Source organism: Carcharodon carcharias, chromosome 7 (genome assembly GCF_017639515.1).
Source record: "Carcharodon carcharias isolate sCarCar2 chromosome 7, sCarCar2.pri, whole genome shotgun sequence".
NCBI classification, from domain to species: Eukaryota; Metazoa; Chordata; class Chondrichthyes; order Lamniformes; family Lamnidae; genus Carcharodon; species Carcharodon carcharias.
The window spans coordinates 131059964-131084367 of NC_054473.1; the positions used below are offsets into that span (position 1 = coordinate 131059964).

The 24404-nt window shown below is 42.7% G+C and overlaps 1 protein-coding gene across 1 annotated transcript in view; it reads left to right on the forward strand.

Moving 5' to 3' along the window:
- The window catches only part of LOC121280052 (dynein heavy chain 5, axonemal-like), a 336766-nt gene that overhangs the window by 162991 nt on the left and 149371 nt on the right, over positions 1 to 24404 (forward strand). The window contains exons 35-42 of the mRNA XM_041191681.1: positions 2994 to 3206; positions 7590 to 7814; positions 8513 to 8685; positions 14015 to 14193; positions 14291 to 14478; positions 15575 to 15769; positions 21485 to 21619; positions 24274 to 24387. Of these exons, the coding sequence (XP_041047615.1) occupies positions 2994 to 3206; positions 7590 to 7814; positions 8513 to 8685; positions 14015 to 14193; positions 14291 to 14478; positions 15575 to 15769; positions 21485 to 21619; positions 24274 to 24387 (1422 nt within the window). The remainder of the gene's footprint in view (positions 1 to 2993; positions 3207 to 7589; positions 7815 to 8512; positions 8686 to 14014; positions 14194 to 14290; positions 14479 to 15574; positions 15770 to 21484; positions 21620 to 24273; positions 24388 to 24404) is intronic.

Sequence of the window (24404 nt, forward strand, 5' to 3'; positions counted from 1 at the left end):
TAAGGGCTGGAACCTCTACCTTCTCCTTACAAGGCCAGCAGCACAATGTGGAGGTGAGAACAGGACCACTATGAGACACCCAATGTGGAGGAGTTTCCCTATCTCTAGTTCTCATTGGAACCATCATAGGATTAGAATTGTTGGCAAAACGGCAGAAATGGACCCCAGCAAGGCATCCAAACTGAGGTTACTGCCTTGACTTCTGAAACAACATATGGATTTCTTAACTAAAAAATAAATTTAGACCCCTTGCAAAAGTGAAACCAACAAGTTGCATTGGATTTTATGGCCTGTTAGGGCAAGTAGCCCTTGAAAATGCCCCTAGTGGTATGGATACCCACCATTTACATGTAAAGGAAAAACTCCTTCTGATCCTATGAGCTTTGGGGTCACCTCTTCCCCTTGAAAAATTTTCTGAGATATTCCTTTAACAAACAGAGCCATCTAAATGTAAATTGTTTTGGTTGCTGTTTTTACACTGATGCCAATTTCACTTTCTATGTGGTGCTGTTGCTAACTGCATGTGCCGCAGCAGATTTGAATTCCAAGTTATTCAAATTTATTTTCACTTGTATGTGTGTAATTCATTTCCTTGTCTGCACATTCTCACCCTTCATTGGTTTTAAAGAGTTAAAGCTATGTATTTTGTTCTATTCTAGATCCACAATCCTGTAACATTCCCATTTAGTGATTTGATAAAAAATAAAATGATTTGGAGTAGTTCATAATATTCACCAGAAAACCTCAGTGCTTGAAAACTGTAAGGATTGTTTAGTGGCAAACCTCTTGATTTTTATGAAATGCACCAACAGCCTCTGGTGGTTGTAAGATAGTATTGCTGGGATTCTGTTAACAACTGGAAAGACCTGTATCTGCATAATGCCTTATCATGTCTCTCAGAAATAATACAAAGCACTTCATGTGCAGTTAATTACATTGAAGTGCAGTGACTATTGTCATGTCAGCAAGTTAGAAGAAATTAAGCTGAAATTTATGAGCCACCTGCGGGCAGGAAAGCTGATGGGCTGACCTGTAAATTAGGGCGCCATGCCATTAGCAGTGTGCCCACCGCTGGCCCACACACCCCTGCCCCTGCTGTGATTATCGAGCGGTGGGAGAGGCATTGCCTGCCTATGGCCTAATTGAGGCCCTTAAGTGGACAATTAAGCCCAATTAAGTACCTCATCTCACCGTCTGCTCATTTGACGGTGGTGTGAGAGGCCAATGTGCAGCCTGGCAGCTTTAACTCTGCAGCTATCGGTTAGCTAAGGGTTGGGGGATGACTCTTTTCTGGCTTCTGGTACCAATTGGAGAACCCCCTCCCCACAGTTTTGTCTCCCCACATCTCCCCTTCCTCCATGCCCTGTCCAACAGGCCTCCCATTCCCTTTGCTGGGGCCTGTCAGCCTTGCCCCAGCAAGCTCCTGAATATACTTGAATATCCGGGTCCATTGCTAGACGCCCTGCAGTACAGGCAGTGGTCATCGCTTCTACTGGCGCTGCCGGTGTGCAGAGCTGCTGGCCTCCAAATGGCCATCAGTTCTATGACATGGGACTTTCTCTTTGAGACGGACGGAAGCCTCACCTCATACTAATTAAAGGGCTGTCACCTGAAAAAGTTAAAGCAGGGCAAGCTGGCAAAGCAGAGATGGGTTCACAGACAGTCTCATAAACAGTAATGAGCAAAGATAACCAGCTATCTAATTTTTTGTTCATGTTGTTTGAGGAAAGAATGTCAACCAGGACTCTGGAAGGACTTCCTGCAATTCTTTGAATAGTGCCTTAGGTTCTTTAATATCCACCTGCATAGATAGACAAGACTTCAGTTTAAAATCTCATCCAAAGGACAGTATCTCAAACAATGTACTGCTATACTGCAGTTTATGTTCAAACCCTAGGCTTATGCTTGATGCCAAAATCGCCAACATAGCAGCAAAGGTACTATTAATTGTATTAGGCTGACAAAGCGCAGCGGCAAGAATTTCTCTGGGTTCTATTTGCAATGACATTGTAAATACGTGTATGAAGACCTCCTCTGATGTTTCTAGCCAAGTTGTTGTCAGGTTCCTATAATAGTGAATTCATAGATACATTCTAATCTTAGCAGTGGCAATCTTCACAATACATTAACAATGTCACACACATAGGATGGAATTTAATGCCCTCTCCCAAGGCGAGTTTGGCACAGGGAAGCATTTAATTGGGCAGGAGGGTGCCAGGTGAGGACATCACCTCCTTCTTGCCTCTGCCCCAATTAAGTCCAGGGAGATAAGGCTCATGGACAGCCTCCCCACCCTGATGCCACTGGTATTCAACCAGTGGCAGGCATGGCAGTCACCACTTGCAAAGCCCATGGTAAGGTAAGGCCCCTCATTCAAAGGCGCTCTGTGTCAGATCAAAAGACCTGTCATTGGGAAGCGGGGAGCTGCTGAGAGCCATCCTCTGGTTATTCTTCCATACACCCACCCACCCTGCAGCCAATGAAACTCTCCCTGTGACCCCGATCTGCTATCACTCATCTGTGGCCTGGGTGCCTCGCTGATCCTGGGATCTCTGGTGGGTGCATTTCCAGCAGTACCACCATTTCCCTGGTGATGCAGATGGCAATGAGGAATCTCCAGCCTCTGATTGGCCAGCAGGTCTTGGGGCGTGGGATTTCCGCCCCAGGGTCTTTGATCCTGGGGATGGGCTGATTAGCACTTAATATAGTGGGCCTTCCCCATAGGAGGCAACATGGGGCTCTCACCGGATGCCCAGGCCCCGGTTGCCTGGATTAAATTCCGGCCAGAGTAACCAGAGGAAATCTTACTAATCAAAGTACTTGCTTGATTAGTTTGTATGAAACTTTACAAGCTGAGACATTAATTGAAATTATGTTTTTAATGGTCATGAAATCAGCTTTATATCTTGTATGGAAGTGTGTAAAGCAGTAGAAACATGGTTCCTAGCACAATGTAATGTTTTGGGTCACAGTTTCACATTTTTGCTGTACAGATCTATGATCGCATATTGGCTATATGCTCCAGAGAAGGGAACACTATTGAACTTGATAAACCAGTTGCCACAGAAGGGAACGTTGAAGTTTGGTTGAATTCTCTGCTTAAGGAGTCTCAAAGTTCACTGCAAAGCATTATTCGGAATGCTGCCTACAAAATACAGGAAGAACACTTTAACCTTATTGAATTCCTGAATACTTTCTGTGCCCAGGTAAGTTGGGAAATCAGACAATTAGAACATAGTTTTTTCTTAACTGTTTTAAAAATATATGTTCTGAAAGATGACAGTTATCCAAATTTATAATGTAACAAATTCTTTATGGATACTGGGATAAGCCTTTTAAAGGCCAGATCACCAAGGCTTTATTTCTTCAAAAAGCATATTTTTAAAAAATATACAGTTCAATTAACATGATTTTCTTTTAACATTAGTATGTTAGAGTGTTAGCTTCGTAGGGGTGCTGAATTCCTATTGCTTCAAGTTCAGATGGTGAAGGCCAACCCCCAACATATTTCTGACCAGTGAGCAGTTTTAGTGTTAATGGCTGCTAGCCTGAGTTTGTGGAAGGTGGTGAGGGAACCAACAAGAGAGAAAAACCTACTTGACCTCGTCCTCACCAATCTACCTGTTGCAGACGCATCCTTCCATGAGAGTATCGGTAAGAGTGACTGCCACACAGTCCTTATGGAGACAAAGTTCCATCTTCACGTTGAGGATACCCTTCATCATGTTGTGTGGCACTACCACTATGCTAAATGGAATACATTTTGAATAGATCTAGCAACTCAAGAAACAGCTGAAGGCACTGGATATTGCAAAGGCTAGGGGCCCTGACAACCTTCCAGCAATAGTATTGAGGCCTTGTGCTCCAGAACTAGCCGTGCCCTTAGCCAAGCTGTTCCAGTACAGCTACAACACTGGCATCTACCCGGCAATGTGGAAAATTGCCCAAGTAAGTCCTGTCCACAAAAAGCAGGATAACTCCAACCCAGTCAATTACCTATAACCACCCCCCAGCAGTCTACTCTCGATCATCAGCAAAGTGATGGAAGGGCTCGTCGACAGTGCAATCGAGCAGCATTTACTCAGCAATAAATTGCTCACTGACACTCAGTTTGGGTTCTGCCATGGCTTCCCAGCTCCTGACCTCATTCTCGCCTTGATTCAAACATGGACAAAAGAGCTGAACTCAAGAGGTGAGGTGAGAGTGACTACCCTTGACATCAAGACCATATTTGACCGAGTGTGGCATCAAGAAGCCCTAGCAAAACTGAAGTCAATGAGGATTAGGGTGAAAACTTTTCACTGGTTGGAGTCATATACACCTAGTACGAAGGAAAATGGTCCTGGTTGTTGGAGGTCAATCATCACACTCCTGGGACATCGCTGCAGGAGTTCCTCAGGGTAGTGTCCTGGGTCCAAACATCCTCAGCTGCTTCATCACTGATTTTTCCTCCATTATAAGGTCAAAAGTGGGGATGTTTGCTGATGATTGCACAATGTTCAGTGCCATTCGCTACTTCTCAGATACTGAAGCAGTCCGTGTCCATATGCAGTAAGACCTGGACGATATCCAGGCTTGGGGTGAGAAGTGGCAAGTAATATTCAAGCCATACAAGTGCCAGGAAATGACCATCTCCAACAACAGAGAATCTAACCATTTCCTCTTGACATTTGATGGCATTACCATCACTGAACCCCTCTCTATCATCATCCTGGGGGTTATCATTGACCAAAAATTGAACTGGACCAGTCATATAAATACTGTGGCCACAAGAGCAGTCAAAGGTTGGGAATTCTGTGGTGAGTAACTCATCTCCTGACTCCCCAAAGCCTGTCCGCCATCTACAAGTCTCAAGTCAGGAATGTGACTGAATACTCTCCACTTGTCTGGAAGAGTGCAGCTCCAAAAACACTCAAGAAGCTCGACTGCATCCAGGGCAAAGCAGTTTGCTTGATTGGCACCCCATCCAGCACCTTAAACATTCAAACACTCACCACTGACGCACGATGGTAGCAGCATGTATCATCTACAAGATGAACTGCAACAACTCACTAAGGCTCCTTCAGCAGCACCTTTGAAACCTGCAACCACTACCACCTTAAAGGATAAAGGCACATATTCATGGGAACATCACCACCTGCAAGTTTCCCTTCAAGCCACACACCATCCTGACTTGGAACTGAATCGCTGTTCCTTCACTGTCACTGGATCCAAATCCTGGAACCCGCCTTCCTAACAGCACTGTGGGTATACCTAGACCACATGGCCTGCAGTGATTCAAGAAGGTGGCTCACCTCCACCTTCTCAAATGCAATTAGGGATGGGTAATAATTCCACGATGGATGGTATCCTCAGTGTGAAGACACAACTTTGCCTCCACAAGGGCTGTGCGGTGGTCACTCCTACCAATGTTATCATGGACAGACGCATCTGAGACAGGTTGATTGGTAAGTATGAGGTCAAGTAGGCTTTTCCCTCTTCTTAGTTCCCTCACCACCTGCCGCAGACCCAGTCTATCGGCCATGTCTTTTAGGACTCAGCCAGCTCAGTCTACTGAGCCAATCTTCATGATGGACATTGAAATTCCCCACCCAAAGTACCCTGGGTGCTTTTTCCACCCTCCATGCTTCCTCCAAGTAGTGTTCAACATGGAGGAGTATTGATTCATCAGCTGAGGGGAAGGGGTGTTGGACAGCAGTTGGTTGTAATCAGAAGGAGATTCCTTGTCCATGTTTGACAGGAATCCATGAGACTTCTTAGTTCCAGAGTCAATGTTGAGGATGCCCAGGGCTCTCCCGACTGTATAACACTGTGCCGCCATCTCTGGTGGGTCTGCCCTGCCTTTGGGACAGAATATACCCAGGGGATGGTGATGGTGGTGTCTGGGACATTGTCTGTAAGGTATGATTCCGTGAGTATGACAATGTAAGGCTGTTGCTTCACTAATCTGTGAGACAGCTCTCCCAATTTTGGCAAAAGCCTTCAAATGTTAGTAAGGAGGACCTTGCAGTGTCAACAGGGCTGAGTGTGCAATTGTCGTTTCTGGTGTCTAGGTTGATGCTGGGTGGTCTGCCTGGTTTCATTCCTTATCGACTTTTCTGCAGCGGTTTGATACAACTGAGTGGCTTGCTAGGCCATTTTAGAGAGCATTTAAGAGTCAACCACATTGCTGTGGGTCTGGAGTCACATTTAGCCAGGTAAGGATGGCAGATTTCCTTCCCTAAAGGGCACTAATGAACAAGATGGGATTTTACAACAATCAACAATAGTTTCTTGGGCACCATTACTGAGATGAGCTATTAATTCCAGATTTATTAATTATTAACAGTTCCATAGTGGGATTTGAACCCATATCCCCTGAACATTAGCCTGTGATATTACCACTATGCCACCACCTCCCCTTTTGAAAGGAAAAAGATTCAAGGGTAGGCTTCTGAGGCAGGGAAGAGAGGAAAGTAGGCAATGCACTCTAACACCAGATGCAACTTGTAACTCAGATGAGAGACTAGGATGAGAGGGGAGTGGGATGTTAGCAGGAGGATGAGCATATTGTCACCTTCAATGTTTTCACTCCCATTGCTGGCAATGGGTGTTTCTGTAATGATCAACATCAGGTCCTCCATGTGGTTTGGGACATATAAGCATGCCTCCTTCTGGTTAGCTCCTGGTGCCTCCAGTTGTAAGCTACCTTGTCCTGCATGGAAGAGGGAAGCATGTCAGTGAGCCTCATGCAATCCCTTTGGCTGATGTGGCTGAAATGGTTGAATAGCTGGCACTGTGCGTAAGCTGTCAGATATGTGTGAAGGTGAGGTCAAGCATATGAATTCTGGTTGACAGAGATTGTTGGTTGGTGAATGCTGGGGTGTGAGGCATTGAACAGTGTGTGAGCCTAGTGGTGCAGTTTGTTGGATATGGCATTTAAAGATGCAGTCACTGATTTTGATCACTCATGCAAGGTTACTGAACATCTTGCTGCACTCCAGGTCCTTGTGTTTGACTTCTGACATTGACCTCTAGGCATGTCTGCTCCTGCTGTCATTTGAGTATGTGTCTGGAAGGCCTCCTGTTCCCTTGAACATCTGTCCTACATTCTACCTTCTCTACTAAGCCCTTCACTACAGTGTTCAAAAATCTTAGAGCACATTCTCTCCCTTGTTGTGCCATTCTGCACCATTTCACAGGACAGATTCATTTCCTGCACAACCATTGGAACTTGCTCCAGCCAAAATGCACCTTCCCCTTTAATAGGTGCAGGCTAGCTTTAAGCCATGTAGGCTAGCTCTAACTGGGTCTATGAAGTTGTGATTTTGGACTGTCTTGCTGATGCATGTGAACAGCATGATTAGTGTTGGCTTTGCTTAGCCATCATTGACATGAGCAGGCAGCATGAAGTTACCATGCTGTCTGCATTACATTGAACAGGTGTCGGTTGATTATGCATTGAAATTCTCATGCCCATTTTTGGGGTCTATCCAGTTTAGTCTTCCCTCAGCAACACCCGCACCCCCCCCCCCCAAACCCCCTCCCCAACCACCCCACAGAGTTATAATGCAGACGTTAATGAAATTTGTTATTAATGCTCATCACAGGTTGGCCTTCTTGGAATTCAGATGATTTGGACTAGAGATGCACAAGATGCCTTGAAACTTTCAAAAGCTGACCGTAAAATCATGCAGACAACAAATCAGTACTTTCTGGAAATTCTTAATATGCTGATCGATAGGACAACCAAAGATTTAGATGTTAATGAGCGTGTGAAGTATGAGACTCTGATCACCATCCACGTCCATCAGAGAGATATCTTCGATGAGCTGGTAATCATGACAACAGTGGTTGCAATATTTTTTCCTTTTGTTAATCTGTGCAGAATTCATACAAATATAATTTTTGGTGGTTGTCATCTTTGTATTATACCTTCAACACAGAATATCATTACCATAAATATTTCAAATCAGTTTTTATAATCTGAAATGACATCCATGCAAAAGATTGGCAGAACATTTAATTTCTCAATTAATTAATTTGGAAGAAACAGCGAGATTAATTTTGATCTTCTTATTTTATAATAAGGTGTCACCTGATTAAAAAGGATTTCAGCATACTTAAACCATTAGGTTTTATTCCAAAGGAATTGTTTTTTTTCCTCCTCCTTATTCCCTTTCTCTTTTTGTTAACTATTTTCTGTAATTGCACAGATACATTTCCAAGGCAAATAAGAAGTGCATGTCTCCAATGTTTCTGGTGTATTAGGTTACATGAGGTGAACGTTCTCGGGGATTGAGACAGTGTATAAAAGATTGAAAAATATTCAACTTCTATTTTGTGGGCTATGGTATTTACCTTTGCTGGGAATCAGATTATCAACATCATTGTATCAATCCCACTATATTCAGCTGTTAACAAATGAAAACAAACTTGCTGCATAATTTTGTTTTAACATGCATAGGAAGGTTCCTTGTTTGGATCAAAATTACAAAGTGAGTTCAGTTTTTCTTCTTTTAATTTCCCACAGTACCGGAGGCAAGTAAAATCTCCGACTGACTTTGAATGGTTGAAGCAATGTAGGTTCTACTTCGATGAAGATGCTGATAAAATGCAGATATCAATTACTGATGTGGATTTTACTTATCAAAATGAGTTTTTGGGATGCACTGACAGACTAGTTATCACTCCACTCACTGACAGGTACAAATGTTGTTGGTCTTCACTTGAATTGCTGAAATCAGATTGACTGATAGCAGTGTATTATGTTAATATTGGAATTCTGTCACAATGAAGTGCAAGCTTTAGTTGTAAGTGACAGCAGCCGTTCCTAAGATTAGCTATTATTCTTAAGTATATAGGAACCAGTTTCCACCTGTGTAGGGGAGAGGAAAAGGGAGTCTGTGCCTGTGTTCTCTGAGTTATGTGAATAAACATATGTTAATGAAATACTGGTTCTAGATTCCTCCTTTACTCTGTGAATGAGCAGCAAGTTATAACATATTACTGGAATGCATGTTCAAAATGCTGCTTTGCTGCATGTCATCCTTTGTGGCTTTTACTGCCCTTCCTACTCACTATTTCCACTTATCAAGCAACAAGTAACTTTCAATGCTAGTACCCAGGACTTGTTTGAAAATATTCTTCAAGTTTTGCTAATTCAAGGTGAAAAAACTAATTTGGATTCATATAAGCAGTTTATTCTGAACATGCCATGAGCCCATTAAGCTCAAAGCATTAAAATTCCTGTCAAAGCTTTTTGCACATGCCACAGCTCAGTCTTTTGCTCCTGGCACATCACCAACTCTGCTTTCTGACTCTCTTGCCTGATTTTTTTTCTCCCCTTTCCCCTTATTTTTATCCTTGAAGTTAAGGAAAATTGGAACTGGTTTTGCAGTTGTTGCACCAAAGGTGAGCATCAATTACCAAACACTTCCAGATCAGGAATAGGATGAGCCTGATGCAGACTAAGGGCGGAATTTTCCAAGCCCGCTGGTGGCTGGCATGATAGGTGGCATGCGCAGAAAATATGGCGCAACCTGCTTTATGACGGCATGAATGCAGGTCGCGATCTTCCGCTTAGCCCACCAACAGCAGGCGACGTTTCCCGCCATCGGTCGGTGGGGAGCTAATTGTAATACATTAGCATATAATTAAAGGGCCATCCCACTAGGCTCTTGGAACTCTGCCGTATCATCTGTCCACGTCAGCAGGAAAGCACGCCGATGTGTTTCGCAACAGCACGCAGGCAACGTGCATTTGGCAGCCTTCACTTTGTGGGAACTGAGGTGAGTGAGCAGCAGCATTCTCTGCAGCTTGCCTGCTTTTACAGGCCTCAGGGGCGCCGGTGAGTTGAGGAAACTGATCCCTGGCTCTGGAGGTGACTACTGAAGGGTGGGGTTGTCTGGGGGCAAGTGCTGGCCAGCCTCGGAGGTGACCGCTGAGGGGTGGGAGGGTGTCTGGGGGTAAGTGCTACCCTGGCACTGCATCCTGCACACAGGCAATTGATGTGGGGAGCAGGATAAGCGATGGAAATGGCCATACATATGGGACACATGCATAAATTGACCATGCCTTAGCAACTAAGACAGATCAGGCACAGTCACCGTGATATGATCAGGGTCGGGCTCCTAGTCTGCCTGCCCATGCAAGTGTCGCAGAGGCACCAAAGGTGCTCCAAGAGCTACATACCTTACCTCTCCCCACCACCACCACTCCCCCCTCCCCGCTCAAACTTCGAGTCCGCCACCACTTTATTGGACTGTGGAGCAGTTGGACTGCACACATTGTACAATCTCCTCGCCAATGCTGGCCATGTAGCAGTCACTGCTGGAGGCACTCACAGCCCCTTCCAATCTCAGCATCCTGGCTTGGACCAGTGTACCCCATGTCGCAGGTTGACAGGGCAGCCATGTGGCGCACTCATCTCTGGTCTTCCGAGGGCCGACCAGCACTTTCCAGGAAGCATTAAGGGGCGGTCACACAGAGCCAGGAAAGGTGCTAAGTGCAGCCATGATCACCATGTCTCTCTCTCTTTCATCTGTAGGAGGACAATGTCAGGATCATGGACCTTGGTGACCTAGCTATATGCCTGATGGCCTACAGAGACTGTAGAAGATGGAAAAGAGAATGACTGAGGCATCTGGCCGCGCAAAGGCAGGAACAGCATCCTCATAAATAAGGAGAAGCAGGAGCTCCCACACATGCTGCCCAGGAGCGACAGCGAGCCATGGCTGGTCAGCGCCTAGTGACACCCAGGGTCCAAAGATGCCACCTGCCATTCCTGCAGATGACTGACAGCCAGTGTCGCCAACAACTGCACATATCTAGGGACCTGATGGCTCACATCTGCCACTTTCTGCAGGACTTGGCGCCAAGGGGACATCCACTGCCAATGGCTGTGAAAGTGACCACGACTCTCAATTTTTATGCCAGTGGCTCCTCTCAGGGCTCCACAAGTGACCTCTGTGGGATTTCACAATCCACCACCCACAAATGCATCTAAGAGGTCACGGATGCCACCTTTTCTATGACACACAACTTTGTGCATTTTGCCCAGGACTAGGACAGCCAGGATGCAAGGACCATTGGATTTGCCCTGATCTTGGGATTCATGTGGTGTTCAGGTCTCCATCGCTACAGTCAGTGGACCTCATCAACCACATTGCTTCCAGGGAGTGTGCACGCGCCTACATTCTGAGTCACTCGCAGATCCCTGCAGTCTTCCAAAGTCCACAGAGGCTGCAGGGTTGGCTCTGAGGGGACAAGGGCTACCCACAGAGGCCGTGGCTGATGACACCCATGCAGTGGTCTCAGACTGCAGAAGAGTGACTTTATAATGAGGCTCATGTAGCAGCTCACAACTTGGTGGAGAAGACCATTGGGATGCTGAAGATGTGGTTCTGGTGCCTGGACCGGTCTGGTGGAGCCCTGCAATACAGTCCACAGAGGGTGTCATGCATCATCGCCATCTGCTGCGCCCTTTACAACCTGGCGCTGCAGCAGGGTGAGGAGCTGGCTGAGGAGGAGATGGAGGAGCTGCATGTCTCCTCCGATGAGGAGGACACTGATGGGGATGAGGGTGAGTGTGCCCTCTGTGGCTCTCGCACTAGCTAGCCAAGGCAGGCACACTTGGAAGGCCCTCATAGCTGCCGGATTTGTGGAGGATGATGATGACATGCAGTTGTGAATGTTTGACCCCAGTCTGTCCATTACCCTCTGTTAGCATGCTCCTCATGGAGATGCAGTGGAGGCCCTAATAGTTGCTTGATCGCAGGAGGATAATGACAACATGCAGTGAGGACACTCCATAGACCTTCACGTAGCCTCTGAGAATGTCTGATTCCTGTCTGGCCAAGGGCATCTAGCTTGTGCTTCATGATCAGGGCCATCTCAGAGTCTCAGCCATGAAACATTAGATGCATTTAATGCTGTGTCCACCTTCAGCACCTCAGCCCTTCAGGAGCTGGTGCACAGCATCACTGGTGGCGGCCAGCGTGATGCAACAAAGAGGTGATGGCGAGCGGGCAAATGAGAACCCTCCTGCCATGAAAACGCTGTGTTTTGCGGGAGCGAATATATACTGATATGGCATGAAAACCCGCCGTTTTCATCAGCAGGTAGGACTCCATTTCACCAGCCCACTACCGCACTTAGTGGAATTCTGGGAAAATTCAGCTCTAAGTGTTCAATCAATTGCACCCAAAAGCAAGTGTTACCCCTCTACTCTCTGAGGAACAACTTCTATTGCATCAGAATACATCTCTTTATTTCCACACTGGTCGTGCATTGTCCTGTCTGAGTGAAAATGCTCATTTAATTAATGTTGTGGATTGCTTTGTGCGATCAGTTCTCACATGAAAAAGCTGAGTTGAGATTGCCCAAACATATTGCCCAAAAACACTGCACAAATGAGCAGAGAAAGAGAGTCGGTGAGAGAGAAATTTGCAATTACTGTCCTTTGGATGAGATGCTAAACTGAGGCCCTATCTACCTGAGCAGGAGGATGATACCATCCAAACTCAGGTTCTAAAAATGAAGTTAGTGCACTATTTCACTGTAGTACCCAGTCTCTAGTAATAGCCCCAATTTTAGTTTTAGATTCCTAACAGTTTTTATTTTAATAAGCTGTAAGAATTTAAGATCCTTTTATTCTTTTTGTTACATATCTCAATTTTCCATTGGTACATAGTATGTCGTAAACATAAAGTTTTTTTCATGCATGTAGTTGCTTCCTGCACTTGCCAGATAACTGCATAAAGTAACAATTACAATGAGATGGAAATAAACTTCTACTTCAATATTAGCTCCCTGTGACTCTTGGTGGAATCAATCTGTTGGTCGAATTATGTACATTTCAAAACCTTTAACAAAAAATAAACATACTATGTTTATAAAATTGTAGTACAATGGCCCACAATTTCCTCGAGCCATTGTCAGGATGTATCTGCAGTGTAGTTAAGGTGCAAAAGTCACAGCAGGCTATGGAATGAGTGGCTTATGCCATTACACATGACATGCTATAATTTCCAAAATAAGGTTTTTGAAGTGCTTTTCTTCTCTGATATCTTGGGGGGAAATACTTGAACTTTCAGGAAATAAACAGGATCTCTGTTAGGACACAAAGTACATGTTTAATTTTGCAGTAGATAGAATTGTATGATCAAACAGCACAAAAGGAGGTCATTTGGCCTATCGTGTCTGTGCTGGGTAGTTATACAGCCAAGTTTGCGACTGGTGAGAATTAGCATCTGAAGAATGTAGGACAAAGACAACTGAACACAAATCGGCATGTGTATGGGTGAGAGAATGAGAGGTTGGGTAAAAAATATAAAAAGAACGAAAAAGTTAAAATTGGGAATTGGTGAGATCAATATTAAAGATGTCTAAATTAATTTGTAAAACAATTATTTATTTGATTGAATTACTTCTGTGTGTAGCTTTTTAACAGCTGTAGTTACCTTGCACCGAATGGTCCAATTCAAACTCTACTTCGAACAACATCAGTGCAACCTTGAGAATATATTAAATTCTGTTGTGAGGAGTTGCAATATTTTCCAATTTGTGGAACTATAATTTCTCAACAGCACAAGGTAGGACGTTAAACAGAGAATGAGTATCCAATTTTAAACTAAAAATTCTAGCAAATATTATTGGCAATCTGATCAACCAACTATTCTTGCAGACAGTACTTTTTGTGCAGAGCCATTGATTGTCCATCTCACTTCTGAATAGCTGCAATCCTCACTGTGGAGTATTTAAATCATCTTTCCAAAACACTTGAGGATCAGGGTGCATGGTCTAACTTACACCATTCATTGCCCATATCATCACTGCAGGAAATTCTAGGCCACTATTTTGATCATATTAAAAAACCTAGCTGACTGGCTACATGTGGTACATACATGTGGTATTCTCATTTTTGCATGGAATAATTTTTTTGAGCTCTACTACCAGTGTCCTTTTCAAAACTACATTCCCTTGAGAACTGAATGCTTTCAATTCAATTTATCCCATGAATGATTTTTTTCAGATGCTACATCACTTTAGCCCAGGCCATGGGGATGAATATGGGTGGTGCTCCCACTGGCCCAGCTGGTACAGGAAAAACTGAAACAGTCAAAGACATGGGCAAATGTTTGGGCAAGTTCGTGGTGGTGTTCAACTGTTCAGATCAGATGGACTTCCGAGGCCTTGGCCGAATCTTCAAAGGTAATAGATGTAAGAAAATTACCAATCTGATTAGCTGTGGCTACCTATTACACAATGAGGTTGAATTAATCTATGCTATTTTTATTCATTATGTTAGGACTGGCGCAGTCAGGTTCTTGGGGATGTTTTGATGAATTCAATCGGATAGACTTGTCTGTACTTTCAGTAGCTGCTCAGCAAATAGCCATAGTCCTGACTTGCAAGAAGGAATGCAGAAGGTGTTTTATATTTACAGACAGTGGTACAGTAGAAATGAACCCAGAGTTTGGCATCTTTCTTACAATGGTAAGAATCAAACACTTTTGTTAAGCGGCTGGCTTCATTTATAGGTAAATTAAAAGAGAGTAATTGATGGGCTGTAAGTAGTCCATCATTACATTATCGAGATGACATTCCCTCTTGTTTGGATCCTTTGTATCTACTTAATCCGCCATAGAGATTCAATGTACAGACCCTCCACTGAACCAAACATCCAACAGCAACATGATTTGTTTTCGAGCAATATTCTCTCTAAGCTCAATATTGGAAGCTGTATTTAGTGAAAATTTTAGGAATTGTAGGAAGAGGAATATAGGGCGAAGGATGAAAATATGAAGATAAAGTCAAAGATTGCAGTTTTTAAGAACTTTATTGAACACACTGATTAGAGTGTATACAAAGCAAACCAGATACTGTTGCCCTGCCCAGTCAGTGGATGTATTTGTTGTAGTACTGCCTGGGAAAATTAAGCATGTATGTAACCTGCAAATTTAGCATATAGGCAAAACAATTTGCATTCCACAGTGATGTTAAATCATTACGAATAGATTTTCCAAGTCCTTGCCTATGGCGAGCATTTTGACCATTGCCGGTGTGTATTGATTAGGATGATAGTGTAAAACTGATCTGATTGGAGTGAATCAGATTGTGAGTCACTAGAGGAAGTGTTTTACACTGTAGAGTGTAAATCCAGTTCAGTGTTGAATCTGGTTTGCAAAGTGCACTGCATCTGCTTAATGCCTTTCATCCCGTTCCTTAGTTGAAATATTTAGAGAGCAACTGTGACCACCCCACTATCTAAACGTTTATTTTTTTCAGTTGTTGGATTGAGAGCTCTGTGCATTTGAATATCTTGTCACGTGCATGCACGTGGTGCATATGCGTGCCTGTACAAATGCATGTGTGTATCCGGGCAGTGCAGCACTCTCTTTTAAATAGAATGGCTGAAGTTATTTCCAGGCAAAAGCCAACAAAGGGAACTGCGTTTCTGTCTAGCTGGAACGGGAATTCTGGAATTTAACTGTAATCTATAAAATGTTATTTTGTCCTTAACCATTGAAAGTAATGTATTTAACTGAAAATATGGTTTAACTAAGATTTGAAGTTTTCTTTCACTAAATAGAATCCAGGTTATGCTGGGCGACAGGAACTTCCTGAAAACCTCAAGATTAATTTCCGGTCAGTGGCTATGATGGTCCCTGATCGACAGATCATCATTCGTGTCAAGCTGGCAAGCTGTGGATTCATAGACAACATTACTCTGGCTTGCAAGTTCTTTGTGCTTTACAAATTGTGCGAGGAACAGCTCTCCAAACAGGTTTGCGTGCCAGTCTGAACCCTATGTTTCCCAGGATATGATTAAATGGTGCAGAATCTGTTGGTTCTTGGATGAGTAGAGAAATTAAAATGTGATTTAACAAAAATGGTATATGCCAAATCTAGGGGTAATAATGCAAAAAAAAAATCAAGTGGTATATAAAAAAAATGTAGAGGAAAAGCAAAAAGGTCTAAGAGACCAGTATAAAATAAGACTGACAGGGAACTTGGGGAAATAGTGAAGGAGTTTATCAACACAAATTAAAACAAAATATTTAAAGAAAAGTTGGGGGACAATTAGAGATGAAATGTGATGAAGTAATTGCAGAGATATCAAATGAGTACTGTGCCTCAACTTTCATAGGGGACTATGATAGTGCAACTTAATGAGTACAAGAAGTGGAGAAATTAAATGGAAAGAAACTGATAATGAAACAATTACTGATAAAGACACCAGAGCCTGTTGGCATGCACCTTAGTTTATCAAAGGAACTCTGAGGAATTGGTAGTTATTTTTGGAAATGCATGAAAGTTGTACCATTTAGGACTGGACGTAATCTTCAAAATCTACTTGAGTATTGAAGCTTTGCCACAGGACTGGAGGGCAGCATTTTCCCATCAGCAAGCGGGAAACGGGGCCCACTTGCCGACGTGTAAAATGACATGCAGTGATGTCGGGCATGCCGAGTCGGCTGTGTGCCTGCCGAACTGTCAAAGGCCTATTAAGGCCCTTTAAAAACTAAATAACTCAATTTAATAAGTTGCCCGTCCAACCTTAAGGTTGGCGGGCAGGCAAAGAGCCCAGGCGGCCTTCACATTTTTCATGAAACCTCATCCACGGGTGGGATGAGGTTTCATGAGCTGTTTTAAAATCTAATAAAAATTTATACATTTGTTCTTTGACATGTCCCAGCTCATGTGATAGTATCACATGAGGGGACACGCTTGAAAAGTTTAAAAATCCTTTATTTTAAAGTTTAAGACTGAAACAAATCTCCCTGAGGCACCTCGGGGAACCTCTCAGGGAATTCCCCCTTCCCCGCCCGCACAGGGAGCACACAGCGCTTCCAGGCGTGCGTCATGACGGGCAGGCCTTAATTGACCCACCCACGTAAAATGGCAGCGTGGATCGGGTTCGCGCCCACCCCCGCACAACTCCCCGATGGGGGGAGATTTCTGGCCGAAAAGTTGCCAATGTAATACCCCTGTTCAAGAATGGAGAAAAAAATAATGGTTTATTTCACATGTGGAAGAAACTAATAAATCAGAATCTTGCACATACAAATGAAATAAACCTAGTAATATCGTGCTGTTAGCACACGATTCTTTTGTGCAAATGTTATGCTGCACCATATTTCTAAGCCTGGTAACAGAAATCATATTTTTTCAGATCTGTTGAAATAATGGGGTTTCTTTGCTCTTGTGGTATCAATATGTGCAGTAAGTTCAGCTTTTTGTGTGAACTGGCTGAATTATGGAATTAAAAGTCATGACATTTACATTTCGTTGTGGATTTAGAAATTTGAAATGGGAACTTCTTTCTGCACTTGCAACTTTGCTATGTAGGTTTCTCAGTTTGAGCTTAATGGGCCAAGAGCTTTGGTAAGTGTTATTCTCAGCTATGCTTCTTGAAGCATCCAAAGACATAAATAGTTAAGGAGTAGCATTAAGAAAAGGTCCTAGCGAAGAATCAAGCCCACAAGATTTGAATGAAATAAGTCAGTGAGGCAAGAACAGTTATCACAGGCAACAGACGGGGGGTTGTAAGTCAACAGCAGCAAGTAACACAGTGGATCTGCTGGCAGCTGGTCTTTGTGCAATTCTGGGTAATCTGTTCTATTGCAAATAAACAGAAAGTGGATTAGGGAGCTGGGCTGTACCTAGCCCAGGCTTACTGTGTTCTAGGAACAAACAATCTTGCCTATGTTGTAAGCAGGTTCTCAATATTATGAATTAAACTGAACCAATATAAGACTGCGCTCAAGAGCTGTGGTCAGGTTTGTTGATGATTTCCCATTTGATTTCACGTTGACGGGGTTATTGAAAAGAAGAATTTCTACATAGTACTTTATCACTTTACTCAGAATAATCATAGAAGGATTACAGCATAGAAGGAGGCCATTTGGCCTGTTATGTCTTTGCTGGCTCTCTGCAAGAGCAACTCACTTAGTCCCCCTCCTCCACACTTTACCATAGCCCTGCAATTTTTTCTCCTCAGATTATTGTCCAGTTGTCTTTTGAAAGCCATAGTCAATTATTTTGTTCTACTAAAATAAATCACTTTACACTTCTCTGCATTAAATTTCATCTGCCGCTTGTCTGCCCATTCCACCAGCTTGTCTGTATTCTCTTAAAGTTTATCACAATTCACATTGCTTCCAAGTTTCGTGTCATTTGCAAATTTTGAAATTGTGTCCTGTACACCCAATTCTAGGTCATCAATGCATAGCAAGAAAAACAGGGGTCCTAACCCTGGCCACTGGGAAAGCCCACCTTCATCCAATCCAATGTTATGGACAGAAGAGAGAGGCAAAACTGAAATCCTTTATTTTCTTGCCATCTGTCCGTAAGCAGAGGGCTTTTTTTGTTTTAAAATAGGTTGTGGCACTTATTCCAAAAAAAGCTTTTTCTGTGTAGTCAATTTTTAAAGTGACTTGCAGGAAACTCTCTTAGGATTACATCAGAAGTTTAGTTCATTCACACATTCAAACTCAGTGAAAGGGGATGATTGCAACTTCACACACACACACATACATGTACAGTAAGGGGGATAGAAAAGAGGGGATTTACAAGTATAAATAACTTAACAGTAAAAAAACACAGAAATAGATATCAGTTCATGTGTTTGCCAAAGTCCAGAAAGTCAGAATCCAGGTTGGGGGGTGGGGGGGTCCTTCATGGAGTAGATCTGGTTCAGGTGGGTTCCTGGCTGAGGACAGAAGTACAGAATTCCTTTAAAGTTGATGGAGATGCAGTGAGATGAGGTTGATGTACATTGATTTGGTCTGCTTGGCAGATGGTGGCCAGTGGCTTTCAAATGACAGGCTTTGAGGAGGGCTTGTTGCAGGCTGCTTTGTCAGCCTGGAGTCCTACTGTTGGATGTTTGCAGGTTGGAATTAAATCAGCAGGCTGGTCTGCTTCTGAGTTCTCAACTGTATATAGAGAAACCAAAATTTTACGCAAGCCATGTGACCTTCTTCCTCCACAATGATTACATGAGAGAATGTTTATCTGGTGTCTGGATCTGGCTTTTGTTTGGTGGCTTATAATGTCCCAGTAATTAGCCTCTGGAAGAGTCATTACCCATATTGATGACCCTGTTCCAGGTAGTTATTGTCTTGGTAGACCCTCACACCCCACCAAAGGGCTAAGCTTATAAAGGTACAAATAACATCCATTTCCTTTCAATAATTCCTTTTTGAAATGAACTTTGATAGTCCCAGATGTGAGATTCCATGAGCATCATGTCAAGGCATGTCTCCAGTGCAATCCATATAATGCCTTAGTGGTCACCTTACAATTCCAGACATCAGGTGACTTGTGGCAGCCATCTTTTGGCTCAGCAAGATTTATTTTTAAATAAGCAGAAAAGAATAAAGCTTGGTTTACATAGTTTATGATTTCTTCCATGTCTTATGTCACTGAAAAATAACTATTTACTATTATTCTGTCAGTTTCATATCCATGCTGCTATTATCCCTTTTATTCTCTAACTTTGCTGATAAATCTGTTATGTGTCACTTTATTAAATGCCTTTTGGAAGTCTATGCACACCACGTCAACCGCATTACCTTCATGAATCCTCTCTGTTACCTCATCAAAAAAACTCAAGCAAGTGAGTTAAACACAATTTGCCCTTAACAACCCTGTGCGGGCTACCCTTAATTAATCCATATTTGTCCAAATGACTGTTAATTTAGTCCTGAATTATCATTTATAAAAGCTTTCCCACCACTGATGTTAAATTGATTGACCTGTAGTTATTTGGTTTATCTTATACCCTTTCTTGAACAAGGGTGTAGCAATTGCAAGTGTGTAGCATCTCCAGTCCTCTAAGACCACCGCTGTATCTAAGGAGGATTGGAAAATTTTGGACAGTGCCTCTGCAATTCCCACCCTTACTTCTCTCAGTAGCATTGGATGCATGACATCTGGTCTAGGTGACTTATCAACTTTTATGTATAGCCAGCCTATCTAATAACTTCTCTTCATTAATTTTAGCCCTTCCAGTGTCTCAAATATTTCCTTGGTAAAGCCAGATGCAATAACTCACCCATGTCCCCTGCCTTGAAAATCCCCTTGTTGGCCCCCAGTCAGCCCCACTCCTCCTTTCACCACCGTTTTTCTAAAACTAAAATACATCACAGAACATAGGGGAGAATTTTCTCCCCGTTGGGAGAGTTGGGGGGAGTGGGGGGGTGGGTGGGTGGGGAGGGGTGCTGAGCGGGTCGGTGCTGAGTGGGGTGGGTGGGGGTGCTGAGCGGGAGCTGGTGCGGGCAGACGCGCCGCCCAGCGACGTGCACCCGGGAGTGCTCAGCTTAGTGTGGGTGGGAGGAGGAGGGAGAGTCGGGGCCTGCACTTTTTCACGTATGTGCGAGAAAGAGCGCAGAAACTTCCCTGAGGCATGGAGCTACACCAAGGAGATTACTTTGATTGTTATTATTTGAAATAAAGAAAAAAAAATATTCAGACATGTCCCCTCATGTGACAGTGTCACATCAGCTGGGATGTGTCAATGAATTTTAATAATTTTTATTTGATTTGTAAAGCCTTCATGAAACCTCATCCCGCCTGTGGATGAGGTTTCATGATAAATGCGAAGGCTGCCGGGGCTCTTCGCCTGCCCGCCAATCTTAAGGTTGGATGGGCAGCTCTGTTAATTCTTTTAATTGCTATTTAAATGGCCTTAATAGGCCTTTGACAGTTCAGTGGGCGTGCAACCGATTCAAGATCTGAATGACATGTGGTGATGTCGGGACGCACGCCGACCAGAAGATTCAGGCTATAAAGTACTTTGAAATATAGTCACTATTTTTTGTACACAAATATGGCAGGCATTTTGAACATGGCAATGCCCCAGTAACAACAATGAGATAAATGACCAGGTAATCTATTTTAACATTGCACAGGACAGCAGCAGGACTTTCCTGCTCTGAATTGTGACTTGGGATCTATTCTGCAAAATGCAGTATAGTTTTACTTAATTTGTGTGCATTGGTTTACTTACAAACTGAAGGGTCAATTGCTATAAAGGTCCTATAAATCAGATTGAGCATTTTTAGTTCGGTTCTGAGAATGCATGGGCTAACATCTCAACCGTTCCTAATTCAGAAAGCCACAGTATGGCTAGTTTGGGAAATAGCAAAAAGTGTCACACTGACACAGTTGTGGTTACTCTTCTGAGGCTGGGTCTCAGGCATGCTATTGGATAGAGTGCATGGAATGTTACTTTATACCTGATTGTGCCATACCTGGTCTGGGAGTGCAACACTGGGCCAAGGTCAGAGTTTGATTCCCCAGCAGTAACCCCCTGAAATTACTGAGCCTATAAAATAGAGTAAAAAGAAAGAATAAGCTAGAATTTGGTGTAGTTTACATACAAGCTGATGAGTATCGACAGAATATTCCAAAATTTGGTCCTGACTGCAAGTTATAGGTATGAAAATTCATTGTCAACTTTCTCTGCTCCACCATGATTACTGTCTGTGTGTTTTAGGTTCATTACGATTTTGGACTCCGCAATATTTTGTCCGTTTTACGAACACTTGGAGCTGTCAAGCGAGCCAGCCCTGAAGATACTGAATCTACAATTGTCATGAGAGTTCTTCGAGACATGAATCTTTCCAAACTGGTAATTCAGTTTTCTAGTTATTTGCCTTGATGGCATTTAAAATGCTGCACCTTATCCTATAAGATAAATTTTGTGTTTAAAAAGATAAAATATTATAGCCTTGAAATTCAATTGTGCAACATTCCTGTAAGAGCAATTATAATGTTCTTCATGGAGCTTGCCCTCAGGAATGATGGTGGAGGAACTAGAACAGTCAATTGAGTTGAGCAGAGAGTTTGAGGAGGGTGAAGAGGGGAGAGTGCACCATATTTACAGACGATTTGGAGGATGGTTTACTTGGTGCTGTGGACTGAGAGAAAACTGGACTGAGGTATTGAAGCAAGGAGTTTTAGATGTGTAACTGCTTGGCAATGGCACATCTGAGGATTTTAGCAAGGAATTTGGGGTTGTACATAAGTTGGTAGTTGGAAATAATGGAGAGGTTGAAACATTTTGCCATAAGATATATTGACAACAGTTTTAATGAGCACAAGTACAAAGCCTAAAGAAAGGAAACCATAGATTATATTAATGAACATTGGGCCAAGGGGTAGTAACTGTGTAAAGAGGAGCTAAGCTTCATGGATAAAGCTGGGGGAAGGGGGATATACCATAGTCAGCAAAATATGTGACCAGCTCATGGTATATAACTTCAAATAATTTTTTGATTCAAAAATACATGGACCAGGATGTTACAGTCCCTTTCACCTGGTAGAATATTACGGTTCTGCTGAACTGAATAGAGATTTAAATGGCTCACCACATCTGCCGGGATGAGACACTGCAGCAGGGCCATAAAATCCTGGTCATAAAATAATTAACTATGACCACTGAAAAAGAAACATTATTAAAAATGTATAATAAGAAAATTAAGGAAAGACTGAAAGCAATGGACCTCTGAACTGGAACAAAAAAACTTAGAGAAAAAATTGGAGGATAATTTTATTCTTTAATGCATTCAGTCCATAATTTGAAGTAACAACAAAGCACCCAGATGTCTTATTTTCATCCTGAAACACAGCCATTAGAACCTGTTTTATTTTCATAAGGCCCAACAGGAAGCCTGGGTACTGAGATTCCTGTTGATCATCAAGAGTGCTGTTGGACTGTATTTGTTGTAGGGTGGCCGAGTTGTATTATTAGTGTAGAGTTGATCTGCAGACACTTCTTGGGTGGATACATTAAGTTTATTTACAGTATACTCAACAGCAGCTACACATGTGTTTTCAACCTTAACTCTACTGAGGTAGCCCGCGCTACTCTCATATTGGTTACTACAGATCATGTGATCTTACCTAACAAGTATTATTCTTAAAGGTACATTACATACTAAATAAACTATAATTACTACAGTATTACAATCTGATTGGGATTGTTAAAAAGAGAAATCCAAACACCTTGTTTTAACCAATGGAACTACGCCACAAGATTTCACTTTTCTTAAACAAAAACACAAACTTTATTGTATATAAAGGAATTCAATAAAACAACCACAATATGGTTTATATGTTATACACTCAGGTTTACTTCATACTTCCCTCAAAAATTCTCCTATAAGACACATCAATCTTAAAACTATTTACAATTGTAGGAATCATCCATACATGGATGCATTCTCCTCAGCTCTGGCCATTTTCAGAGGTAAAACTTTCATTTACCACGTCTTAACTCTCAGTTTCTTCTCCTGGTTACTTTTCAATACTTCCAAGCTAACCTGTTTGTTGCTTTCTTTGCCACAAGACTCTTTGGAGGACCAATGTCGATTCTTCCACTAATTTCAAAATAGGCAATCTTCCAGCTTTGTCCCCTCACAAAATTCTAACTGAGATTAAGCCTCATCATTCATTCGTGGTGAATGATGAAATTAGCCTTTTTGCGCTGCTTACAATGCACATCCATCTGACTATCATTTACTTTGGCTATCTTCTCTTAGTGAGCTGCAAACCACATGAGGTCCAAACTGCAGCCAAAAACCTCTCCCAGAAAGCACCCAGATAAATAGAAACCATGGAGCCTTCCTAAGCTCTCTCCATCTCCATGATGATGTAGCCTGCTCTGGGCTACCTTCAAACTGACCTTTAAATTAATTATCCCTCACTTACAATTTCTTTTTTGACCTGATGAAATAAATGGGTTTCAGGATTCAATGAATGCTTTTAAATTAATTTAGCTCCAACTCCCAAAACAAAACATCCCTCTGAAATGCTTTCTTTTCAAACCATGTAGACATCACACCTCCAGTTCTCCAGCAAGTAAGCCAACCTGCTGTTTTATGATCTACCTTTCTAGTTGTTAACCCCTTAAAGCAGCATGGACCCAACTTTTTTAAGTGTAATAGACACCAAGCTTGCTTTAATTGCATTTACCCCATTTTCGACAGTTAATTCTTTAATTCCCAAAACCAAATGCTGTACTCAAAAACGCATGAACCATGAACTAGGTATTCACTACAACTGGCAGAAGATCAGCCCTAGGGAGAGGAGCAATACTCTCAGCACTGGACCTTAGGGGCAAGCACACTTTATATCCTTCTGGTCCACAAAACGTCCCTTAGTAATGGAGGAAAAGTGTTGCATTGAACCTGAGGAATAATTTTCGTAACACAACCAGGATGTGTATCTGAGGTTTTAGTACAAGTATTTCACTGTTTCTCAGCCTCTGAATTCTCATTCCAGATTGATGAGGATGAACCATTGTTTCTCAGCCTGATAGAGGATTTGTTTCCTGGCATTCAGTTGGATAAGGCTGGTTATCCACAGTTTGAAGCTTCTATTGACAAACAGGTACTGGTTATTCATTGTGCAAA